Genomic DNA, 12,614 nt, shown 5'->3' with positions numbered 1-12,614 from the left:
AGCTATCAATTTTACAGCACTCATGAAACATTTACATAAAGAACTCAGTGAAGCAGATCCTATTCTTTCTCTATGTCAGGTTATTTTCTATCATTAAAACATGCAAAATATTTTATTAAGTACTGCCTATTAATTCTGGAACAACCTTACCTTTTACAGTGTGCTCAGCTTTAAATTTGCATTAATCAATGTTTTGCGATGTATTTTACAACTGAACCCATATTCCTGTGTGTGGCTCTTTGATGTTTCAGTTAACAACATTGTTTATACAATGTAATTGGAAATTTCAGACTGAGACACAAATTTTCTTGAAAGTTAATTTTAGAAAATAATTGAATTACACTAGATTCAAAGTTAAAATTTACATTGATAGGAACTTTTTTTCAAAATACAAAACTTGCTAAATGAACAACCTATTAGCACAAAAATATATTTAGAAAAAAAAGATTAAGGTTACCGAGATGTGTAGGTAGAAGCAATCAGAATTCATCATGTTGCAGAGTTTCTTATGTCTTTTTTTAATGAACTTTTCACAAGATCACTGTATGTGTTGAAAAGTTTTTGCCAAATATTTTCTCTGGTTATTAAACAATATAGTAAAATGAAACTTCAGTGTCTCTTTAACATATATCACCCTGCCATGAAAATCTAAGGACAGATATCTTCAGAATGCAAGTTATTGGGTTAAATTTTTTGCCCCCCCAAGGTCAACAAGAGAAAGGGGAACTAGGCACTTGGCAAGTGGGAGGGCTTGGTGCTGCGCAGGTGGCGGAGTGAGTGGGAGCTCAGTGCCCGGCTTTGACACACCAGCATCATGAAGCCAGAGGACCAGGGGGCTAGGATGCCAATTACACCTGGGGGGCTGCCTGCCCAGCAGAAAGGCTCCGGCTGGCAATGGGGACACAACTGTTAGATTTTGGGCCCAATGGCAATGAGGGGCAACACCCTTCACAGATAGGAAATAATCAGGAGGGCACAGAACACAAACCCAGTGCTGCAGGAAACTGTGACTCTTCAGGAATTTGGTCAGACATCTGAGTCCTCATCACTGAAGGCCTTGCACATCGCACCACTGGTCACCTTGACTGTCAAAGTGCCTGTCAAAGTTACCGTGGCCTTGAACTTCTTCACCTCTGGCTCCTCAGAATCAGCTGCAGACCTTGGTGGCATCTCACAAATGGCTGTACAACACTGCATCGAGCCAGTCACTAAAGCGCTCTTTGCTAGATCTGGACGGCATGTCCATTTAATGACAGACCCAACCTCACAGGGACTGAGGGTTTTGGGTTTCGCTGCCATTACTGGATTCTATCAGATGCTGGGAATCATCAATTGCACCCATGTGGCCATCAAGGCACCCAGCAATCAGCCAGTGAGATCCATTCAAGAGGAAGAGCTTCAACTCCCACAACTCTGAAATGGTCCACGGCTACTGCAAGAAATCCCCTCATGTGTGTACTCACTTTCCTGGCTCCTTCATGCTGCGTCAGTCCAAGTTGCCTCAGATCTTCACCACAACCCCCAAAGTATGTGGATGGATCCTAGGGAACAAGCCATGGCTACTGACCCTTCTATGCTAGCCCCAGGCAGAGACACAGAGGTGATAAAACAAATGCTACCTGCACAGCAGGACAACCATTGAGCAGGCCTTCAGGCTTCTGAAGATGTGATTCCAGTGCCTGGACCAGCTGGGTGGTGTCCTCCAATACCCTGCTGCAAGGATCTCGGTCACTGTGATGGTCTGCTCTGCTTTCCATGACATGGCCCTCCAGTTGCTTAACCAGAAGCCAAAGTAGGTCAGCACATGGGTGATAGGTGAATGGGACTTGGTGCAAATTAGAGCAAGAGCAGCAGAGTTTTGGATGAATTCAAGTTTACAGTGGATAGAATATGGGAGACCCAGCCAGGAGTGCATAGGAATTGTCAGGTCTAGGGGTAACAAAGGTATGAATAAGGGTTTCAGCAGCAGATGAACTCAGGCAGGGGTGAAGTCGGGTAATGTTACAGAAAATAGACAGTCTCACTGATGATACAAATATGTGTTCAGAAAATCATTCTGGAGTCAAATATGACACCAACTGGGGCAGGAAGGGTTGGAAGGATTATGCAGCCGGGCTCAGAAAATAGCCCAGAATTTGCTGGAGTGAGGCTTCTCGCTTTGTGCCCCATTAATTAAACTTTATCCCTGACTGTTCCGTGCCAGCCCTAACTTCCTGCAGCGACTTCAATCCATCATTAACATGGAATTGCAACAACCTCCTGAAACTCATGAAGAGGTTGACAATGAGCTGTCATTTCCGTGAGGCTAAATATGGGGGAGCACAAATCAAAGGCGTGATCCCTGGTCTGTTCAGGGATAGCTGATTTGAGCAGAGGCAAAAATAGGACAAATACAATAGGGGTGTTTTTCGGTCTTGCAAATGTCCCATTTACATCGAAAAATGGGCAGCAGCACACAGAAGTCACATGGAGAACAGAAAGACCAACTTACACTTTGTTGTCCACTAGTACTGATTTACAACTTAGACGGACAGGGTTTCTATTGGAAACAGGCAAATCTCTAATAAATTTATACTTGAAAACCACAGGCGTTACAAGTTGGTTGGCGGCTATTTTGAGCTCGTAGTTAAAATGCTTGAAAATTTTGGCAGACATTTTGACCTCAATGTTAACCCTCTATGACAAAGCAGCCCACTCGATCAGCACCCCATCCACCACCTCAGACATTCACTCCCTCCACTACCAAAGCACAGTAGCAGCAGTGTGTACCATCTACAAGATGCACTGCAGCAACTCACCAAGGCTCCTTTGACAACTTCTTCCAAATCAGCAACTTTTACTACCTAAAAGGATGAGGACAGCAGGTGCATAGGAACACCACCACCTCTTAGTTACACTCCAAGTCAAAAGTTCAGACTACATCACCATTCCTCAATTGTCGCTGGGTCAAAATCCTGGAGCTCCCTACCTAACAGTACTGTGTGAATACCATCACCTCATGGACTGCAGGGGTTTAAGGGGGTTTACCACCACCTTCTCAAGGGTAATTAAAATTGGTCAATAAAAGCTGGCCTCACCAGCAGTGCCCATGGATGAATAAACAAAGTTTCTCCAAAATCCATGAACCACAAGGGTTTCCACTCATTAATATGCAACTAGTATGTGATCAGTAGCAGCGCATAACATGGGCCTGTGCCCACTACCATGGCAGCTGCCATGGTGCTTTTATCATGTGCCAATCCTCCATCCACCATTCTTTGTCCCAGCATAGCAAATGAGGGATTGTTGCTAGTGGATAAGGGCTAAACCCTGCGCACATTGTAGTGATAGGCAATAAATGCTAGTTTTGTCAATGACACAACTCATGAATAAAAAATAACATTCCTCTTAGAAACCCATGATTGGTTGACTCCAGACCATTGTTGTCAATGTGCCAGAACTCTAAACAATTTGTTACTAGACACAACCGCAGTCTTTATTATGATATGGAAACTCACCGGCAGGCACCATCACCACCACCTTCTCAAGGGCAGTTAGGGATGTGCAGTAAATTATTGTCTTGTCAGGAACGCTCACATCCCAAGATTGATTTTTTTAAAAATCCAATACAATGAATATTGCACAGAGACCATCTTTCTTTTAAAGGCTGAGCCCATGCAGTCTCTATCTCTGTCCTTCTCAACAGAGCGAGGACATGAACTTGCCCTCCAATGAGCTACTTCCTGGGCTACCCTGGGCTGAAACTGCTGCCAATCCTGCTCATTTGTCCTCTGGGAATCATCCCTTTAACTTAATATCTACACTGCACGTGGTGCTTGTTGCATAGTGAGTGATGTAGATAACGATGCATCACTGACTTCAGTCAATCATGTGCTGGACTCTCTCCTTTGAGAGAGAGGATGGAATACATTGTGCTCAGGAGCAACATACCTACTTGTTAATAAACTAGTTGAAAGCAAGTACCAGATTATGACTACAGTTTGTCTAATGGAAAATAGATCACACATGCCAGTAACCAAGAACCGTGCCAAGAGTCCCCAGATCATGGGGGCTATCCAATACATGGTGGTAGTAGTGGAGACCATCAATGTAAAAAATACATTGGTGCCATTGACAGAATCACAGCAAAGGTGTGAAGAAAAACTTGGCAACAGATCATACTTACAACCCTACAGAAGGAGGAGGCAAACTGGAGAGAGGTAACAATGACCAGATGAGCCACTTTGCCACTACCCTGCGTCTTTGACTGTCTCGAGGGCCCACAGAGTGGCCAAAAGCTGGAGTTAGGGAAACGGCATTTCCTCCAATATCGAGCAGCATCGGGCCTTCGCGCAAAGGTGCAAAAGTATATAGTCCCTTTCTTTATGCTGTGGGGCCAGTAGCAGACAACTTTCTCCTGAGGCAGGGGGTGAAGGAATCCACTGCAGGACTTTGACACTTTTAGCCTGAAGCAAAACTTAGTAACAGAGTGAACACCGTTTAACCAAAAGTCCCAATAACCTGGGGAATCTGTTTAATTATTTCTCAACAGCCTATGTCACCTCTTGTGGATACAGGGCACTGAAGGACAAGTTAATCCTTCATTGCATAGTCATGGGGGTCTGTGTCCAGTGCGCAAGGCAGACAGAGCTTATAAAAATAAACAAGGCTATAATTTGACCCAATTCCAAATGGCTTCATGTGATTCCATTAACTGGATAGGCCCACAGGCAGTTGCTCCACCCACATGAAAGCCTACCAAACCGGGCAAAAGGGCAGAAACTCCACTGTGGCAGCTATTTAGAGATACTAATGCTGCAGAGTGAAGAACCAACACAGACACCAGGATTGCCCAGCAGGGGGTGTGGAATGCTTCCAGTGTGGGAAGACTGGACTTCTCAAGCATGTCTGCAAATCCAACAATTTTAATCAAGGTAGAAGTCAAGGTAATATTTATGAAACACATTCTATCCAAGAAATTGGAAATCAAGGCAAAGACGAAATTACAGAGTTTCTAGGGGAAGTAACTGGTCTTAATAAAGTTAATTGCAGTTCTTTATGAAGCTAGGCCAGAGGTGGCAGTTACAGAAGGGACTGCAGCAGACACTGGCTGTCCACATGAAGACCTGTTGGACTTGAGTTGGCTCTTTCTCAAAGAAAGGAATGAGGAATAGGCCATTGCAGTGCTGAATGATCTTTTGGAGGATGAGGTCCTAGAGGTTGGTCCGTCATTCCAATCGACACACAGTATGAAGTCCCTGATGCCTTTTTTGAGGAGTCAGCTGAGTTTCCAGCGGCTGAGCAGCATTCAGGTCTTTATTCCACTGAACCTACCAATATATTACCTAGTCGATTGCCAGCTGTCCATCAAGAATCCAGGGAGGATAACCTGCCTGATTCTATGTCAGAGTCCATAGAGGATCACACTGCCAAAGAGATGATAGTGCCTATTTCCAGGGTGAAAGTCAATTGAGGCCTAGAATTCAGTCCCAGATGAAAATCTTCTTCCCTCTAGAGCTGTCCTTCAGCACAGAAGCCGAGCCAGAAACTTCAGAGCTTCTAAAGCTTTACAATCCTGTGCAGGGAACCTGTCTACGAGCTATTCGTCTATTGGAACTTCATTTTCACAGTGTCTTAGAAATTCACCCCATTGTAGAAAATGGTGTTGTTTTATCTTCATATCCTCATTCTTTCCATAATATTATTGGGACATCATTGCTTCTTCTTTTCTTGAAAGCATTACTGGAATTTTGTCACTTTTTTCTCATTGTCCAGATTCTTCGGAATCTCAGATCTTCAATACCTTTTTCATCTTCAATGCAACAGTAAATTATATGACTGTGAGAGTCTTCATTGGAGTGGAAGATCATTTGTTTTCTAAAGGTTTTTCCCTGTGTGCTTCTAGAGAGCAAGACATTCCTCAGGAAGTCTTAATCACTTTTCTTCTCGTTCAAGAGAGTCGAAAGGTTGCTGCCCTTCAGTCTTCTCTCTTGGATCAATCTTTCATTGCAATAGATCCATTGCCCTCACAGTTCAGTGATTCTGAAGTCTACACTCTTGCAATCTTGCAAAATTGCTGTCCTATTTTGCTGATAATGATGTCCTCTACAGGAAGGAAGAAAGCCAGTATGTTTCTAAGACATCTTCCCAAATGGCCAAGAATACTGTGGGAGACTGAATCCCTCAGACTATGACTTGAGGGGAGTGAGGGTAAGAGTAGAGTAAGAGTTAGGTAGAATCTGTAACAGTAAAAAGCAAATATGATGTAAATAATTAAAGACATAGCTTCATATTATTGTTATATAGTAGATTATATGATTGGGGGAAGTGTAGTGTAAAGGGTTAATGGAATGGATATGCTAATGAGTGATGTAGGTGATGATGTATCACTGACATCGGTCAGTGACGGGCTAGACTCTTAAGAGAGAGGTTGGAACACAATGTACTCATACCTACTCTATAATAAAAACAGAAAATGCTGGAAAAACTCAGCAGGTCTGGCAGCATCTGTGGAGAGGAAAAAAGAGTTAATGTTTTGAGTCCATATGACTCTTCTAGAACATGACTCTTCATACCAATAACCAAGAACCATGCCAAAAGTCCACAGATTAGAGGGACTATCCAAAACAGTGTTCATTTTTGTGCTGTTGCTTGAAGGGGTAAGAGTAAGCAATGGTCCATCTTCAGCAGAGCTCTCCTTCTCAGTCTGTGCATCTGATGGCCTGAGACATTTAATGGATCTAGAAAAGAAGAGGGGGATAGGGTTAGTGCAATGTGGTAACAAGAGTTCCCTTGTGCTGTGCAAAAGGCTCAGGAAGGGGAAAAAAACATGAGCTGTTATTTCCTTTCAGGCAATTAGTGTCCCCAGAGGAACATTGACAATTGTACATTTATAACAACCATTTGTACTTGATAATATGATAATTTTCATTTGGTAGAAACATCAAACGGTATGGGATTGTTCAAAGCATTGACATGTATCCAGGATCAGGTAAGTCCTCTCTCAATGAATGTCAGCAAGCAAAGGGTGGCGTTGGAGGGGTGATGCTTTCAAGAAAAGATAATTGTGAATAAACCTTAACTATGAGACTGACTATTTCATATTTACTAAAATATCACCACAATTTGTATGCTTCTGCATACATTTAAGCTGTGCTTAGGCTTAGGGGATTGATTAGAGCCTAAGATGATTGTTCTTCCCATTAAACAATGCTAACATGTGAGGGTACGTATTATGCCTAAAAAACTGCACAAAGCATACCAGTTTAGCAGTGGAATGAATTGTGTGCAATCTGCTCCCAGTAGATATGTTGTCATTTTTATATGTTGATAAGGTGCCTGATCCTGCTGAAGCACCACGTTATAAAATTAGTTCTCCACGTTGGGTAAGCATCAGGGCAGCTCCCCTCAGTGGGTGGCAACAAAATTTAGATTTTTTAAAACAACCTCCTAACTGTGTGGTCAGGAGAAACAGAGGTACATCCCCCAACTCCGCAGTCTTAGCAATCACTGCTCCATTTCATCCCCACCATCCCCTCCCCCACCCCCCCCTCCCCCCTCACCCTGGCTCCCACCACCTTTCTGTTGCCTGCTTTAACTCCAAGTCCCAAGACATGCCTGAGGGCTGTAGAATGATACTGCAAAAAAGGAAGCCATTCAGCCTATGGTGGATTTGCTGTTTTTCCGGTGTCACCTCTTCAGGCGTAAACCTTGCTGGGGTGTCCGGTTTTCTTGGGCAGCTGCACAGCCTGGATGTTGGGTAGGACCCCACCCTGGGCTATGGTGATCCCGCCCAGCAGCTTGTTGAGCTCCTCGTCGTTGCGGATGGCGAGCTGCAGGTGGCGGGGGATGATGCGGGTCTTCTTGTTGTCCCGGGCTGCATTGCCGGCCAGCTCGAGGATCTCGGCCGTCAGGTACTTGAGGACGGCGGCCAGGTAGACGGGGGCTCCGGCCCCGACCCGCTCGGCATAGTGACCCTTGCGCAGCAGCCGGTGGATACGGCCAACGGGGAACTGGAGCCCGGCTCTGGAGGAGCGAGTCTTGGCCTTGGCGCGCCCTTTGCCTCCAGCTATATAATTAGTTACACTCCCATGCTCTTGCCTCATATTCCTGCAATTCTTTCCCCCCGTCAGGTATTTAGCTAATTCCCTTTTGAAGGTTACCATTGAATTTGCTTCCACCACACTTTCAGGCAGCATACTCCAGATCATGATCTTAATTCATGATGGAGAAATGAACAGAAAGATATGCTAATAGGGTTTGATGAAATAAGATGGGATGAGTGAGAAGGCTCATGTGGTGGAAGTAGAATTATGCCTCGGAACGGCAGAATCCAATTTTTGCTTTCCAATTATAGTTTCCTAATATCTCTTGAGGGGTTTTTGTCTCCATAAAATACTTTCTATACTTAACTCTCTCCTTGAACAGCACATAGGAGAACCATCTATAAAAGAAAATCTGTAACAATGAGGCGGGCCAAATTTCATGTTTCTTATTGTAATACAGGGGTTTTCTAATTCTGCAATAAAAATCTCTCTGACAATTATAAAAAATTTTTTGTTCTCCATTATTATGTTCAGTTTACAAACACAAAAATCAAGAAATCAGCAATAAAATACCAGTAGAACATCTTAAACTTGAATAGATAAATAACTTGCAACACAAGCTCTGGAATGAGGCAAGTGAACCCAAGTGATTTTTGTGGTCATGCATGTGTTATTGTTGGGTCGTCATGGAAGATGTTGGGTGTCTTACTCTTAGCAAGTGATCTGGCTGGAGGCAAAGATCCTTTTACAAAGTAACCTGTACTTACATACTTAACTATGTACAGGATTATAACACACTAGGACAGAGCCACTGCTCGTCTCTCAGATTCTCCTCATTCTCTTCTGTGTGACATCATTATTATAAAGCTCCTTAAGCACATGCCCAGTATCTATTGTTAGGTAGTGTTTGAGTTAACTCTTTACTTTACATCCCCCCACAAGTTTTTATCTCTACATGCTGTGTACACATTCCCCGACACTCCACAGTCTCTGGCCTAAATTTTCAGCTCGGTGAGTGGGCACGATCGGCAGGTCCGGGATTGGCCGGGGAACATAGAAACATAGAAACATAGAAACTAGGAGCAGGAGTAGGCCATTCAGCCCTTCGAGCCTGCTCCGCCATTCATTATGATCATGGCTGATCATCCAACTCAATAGCCTGCTCCCACTTTCTCGCCTTACCCTTTGCTTCCTTTCGCCCCAAAAGCTATACCTAACTCCTTCTAGAAAACATACAATGTTTTGGCCTCATCTACTTTCTGTGGTAACGAATTCCACAGGATCACCACTCTCTGGGTGAAGAAACTTCTCCTCATCTCAGTCCTCAATAGTTTACCTTGTATCCTCAGACTGTGACCCCTGGTTCTGGACTCCCCCATCATCGGGAACCCTTCCTGCATCTACCCTGTCTAGTTCTGTTAGCATTTTATAGGTTTCTATGAGATCCCCCCTCATTCTTCTGAACTCCAGCGAATATAATCCTAACCGACTCAATCTATCCTCATATGTCAGTCCCGCCATCCCAGGAATCAGTCTGGTAAACCTTCGCTGCACTCCTTCTATAGCAAGAGCATGCTTCCTCAGATAAGGAGACCAAGACTGCACACCATATTCCAAGTGTGGTCCCACCAAGGCCCTGTATAACTGCAGCAAGACATCCCTGCTCCTGTCCTCGAATCCTCTCGCTATGAAGGCCAACATACCATTTGTCTTCTTTACCACCTGCTGCACCTGCAAGCTTATCTTCAACAACTGGTGTACGAGGACACCCAGGTCTCGTTGCACATTCTCCCCCTCCATTTATAGCCATTCAGATAATAATCTGCCTTCCTGTTTTTGCTACCAAAGTGAATAACCTCACAGTTGTCCACATTATACTGCATCTGCCATGCATTTGCCCACTCACTCAGCTTGTCCAAATCACACTGAAGCATCTCTGCATCCTCCTCACAGCTCACCCTCCCACCCAGCTTTGTGTCATCTGCAAATTTGGAGATATTACATTTAGTTCCCTCATCTAAATCATTAATATATATTGTGAATAGCTGGGGTCCCAGTACCGATCCCTGTGGTACCCCACCGGTCACTGCCTGCCATTTGGAAAAAGACCCGCTTATTCCTACTCTTTGTTTCCTGTCTGCCAACCAGTTTTCTATCCATCTCAATACACTACCCCCAATCCCATGCACTTTAATTTTACATGCTAATCTCTTATGTGGGACTCTATCGAAAGCCTTCTGAAAGTCCAAATAAACCACATCCACTGGCTCCCCCTCATCAACTCTACTAGTTGCATTCTCGAAAAATTCGAGTAGATTTGTCAAGCATGATTTCCTTTTCATAAATCCATGCTGACTCTATCTGATTCTGCCACTGTTTTCCACGTGCTCAGCTATTAAATCTTTTATAATGGACTCTAGAATTTTCCCCACTACCGACGTCAGGCTGACTGGTCTATAATTTCCTGTTTTCTCTCTACCTCCCTTTTTAAATAGTGGGGTTACATTAGCTACCCTCCAATCTGTAGGAACTGTTCCAGAGTCTATAGGATCTCGGAAAATGACCACCAATGCATCCACTATTTCTAGGGCCACGTCCTTAAGCACCATTTCCTTACTGATACTGATTTCTTTCAGTTCCTCCCTCTCACTAAATCCTGTGTTCCCCAACATTTCTGGTATGTTATTTGTGTCCTCCTTTGTGAAGAGAGAACCAAAGTATGTATTTAGTTGGTCAGCCATTTCTTTGTTCCCCATTATAAATTCCTCTGTTTCAGACTGTAAGGAACCTACATTTGTCTTCACCAATCTTTTTCACTTCACAAAGCTATAGAAACTTTTACAGTCAGTTTTTATGTTCCCCGCAAGCTTACTCTCGAACTCTATTTTCCCCTTCTTAATCAATCCCTTGGTCCTCCTTTGCTGAATTCTAAACTGCTCCAAATTCTCAGGTCTGTTGTTTTTTCTGGCCAATTTTTATGCCTCTTCCTTGGATCTAATACTATCTCTAATTTCCTTTGTAAGCCATGGTTTGGCCACCTTTCCTGTTTTACTTTTGCGCCAGACAGGAATAAACAATTGTTGCAGTTCACCCATGCGCTCTTTGAATGTTTGCTATTGCCTATCCACCATCATTCCTTTAAGTAACGTTTCCCAATCCATCATAGCCAACTCGCGCCTCATACCATCGCAGAACGACTGTGATCAGCCTCCAACCGCAATTTCACGCTGGCTGGCCAATTAATGGCCAGCTAGTGTGAAACGCACATTGAAAAGCTCAGTGTCACTGGGGTGGGGGGGTGGGAAGGGACCGACCGATGATGTCAACGTGGGCATGGGCCAGCGCTGACAGAAAACTCTCTGAAGGCAGAGAGCTGCTCAGGGAGCTGAAGACCTGAAACAGCAAAAACAAAGGTTTCAAAAGCTGAAAAAAGGGTCCACGCATCATAATCAGTCACCTGAAAATTTAGCTAATGAAAATGCTGTCCACAGGAATCTATTTATATTTCGTTTCATCGCAGAAATCTCATCCTGCCTGTGGATGAGGTTTGATGAAAAATGCAAAGGTCGCGTGACCGATTTACCCATCCGCCAACCATAAGTTTGGACGGGCTATGTAAAATGATAGACAATTGCACCGTTAATGGGTTTAATTGCCCTCTTTGTTGTCAGCGGGCGCGCTTCCGACTTTTGGGTGCATCCGCCGACCAAAATATCGTGCAAGCGTGGGATGATGTTGGGATTCATGCCCAAGGTTATCTCGCGCGATTTCATGCCTGATCGTGTCGGGCGTGTACCAGCCTGATCAGCATAAATTTCCGTTTTTACAGGGAGAACCTTTGTTGTGGTTTCACCAGTCTCCCCGAACGTATAAGGGGTTCTTTTTGAGGTTGTTGAGGATCCGTTTACTGCAAACTCATTCTCTGAGGGTCATCATTTCTTGTTTCCATTGTTATTGGTTCTGTTGTGGAAGTTTCAGGGTATACAGCCCATCCAGCTAATGGCTTCTTGTTCATCAAAATCAAGGCACTCCTTTTTCTTTGGATGATACCGGTTTCTGACTGAACAAGATATGATCTCCATTACAGTACCTTTTCATTGTTGGTCCCTAATCCACAACATCTCTTCCCTTTAAAGTGTGGGCAGGTCATGAGCCCTGCATCATCGGTTGAAAATATGGGTCTGGGCTGCTCTATAACCTTCTTCCTTCTGTCAGGCATGATCATGGTTCTCTATTGTGACACTTGGCATTAATGTGTGAGGAAGGGAAGGAAGTTGGGTTCTTGGCCTGCAGCCCATCAAAAGCTAGAATGGAGCAAAGCCATCCTGCAATTGTGTACAACGATAGCTAAGCAGGGGTAACTCAGAATCTTTGTTTTATCTGAGGAGGCCTCTAATGGCATCTACCACTCTCTCAGACTCTTCATTGGCCTGAGGGCACCTCAGCAGAATTATGATGTGGACAAATCTATATGATACTGCAAAGGATTGGAAACACTCGTTAGTGAATTGTGGCCCATTGTCAGAGACAACAATGTCCGGAATATCCCCTTCAGAGAGGCTATAACGGCTTCAAGTAGAGCTCGTGTAG

At 44.0% G+C, this 12,614-nt stretch overlaps 2 protein-coding genes across 2 annotated transcripts in view; one reads left to right on the top strand and one right to left on the bottom strand.

The window, feature by feature from the left end:
- LOC144695939 (AN1-type zinc finger protein 5-like) overlaps nucleotides 1-12,614 on the top strand; it is a 506,091-nt gene that overhangs the window by 179,638 nt on the left and 313,839 nt on the right. The window lies entirely within an intron of this gene.
- LOC144691251 (histone H2A-like) lies at nucleotides 7,677-8,084 on the bottom strand. The gene has a single exon (XM_078559302.1). It carries the CDS (start codon nucleotides 8,082-8,084, stop codon nucleotides 7,677-7,679), a length of 408 nt encoding a protein of 135 aa, XP_078415428.1.

The sequence above is a fragment of the Cetorhinus maximus genome, chromosome 2 (assembly GCF_964194155.1).
Source record: "Cetorhinus maximus chromosome 2, sCetMax3.hap1.1, whole genome shotgun sequence".
NCBI lineage: Eukaryota > Metazoa > Chordata > Chondrichthyes > Lamniformes > Cetorhinidae > Cetorhinus > Cetorhinus maximus.
The sequence above is the reverse complement of the archived record's forward strand: the minus strand, read 5'-3'. Positions and strand labels throughout refer to the sequence as shown.

Coding starts and splice junctions, on each gene's coding strand:
- LOC144691251 (XM_078559302.1), bottom strand. CDS start 8,084: ATGAGGCAAGAGCATGGGAGTGTAACTAATTATATAGCTGGAGGCAAA.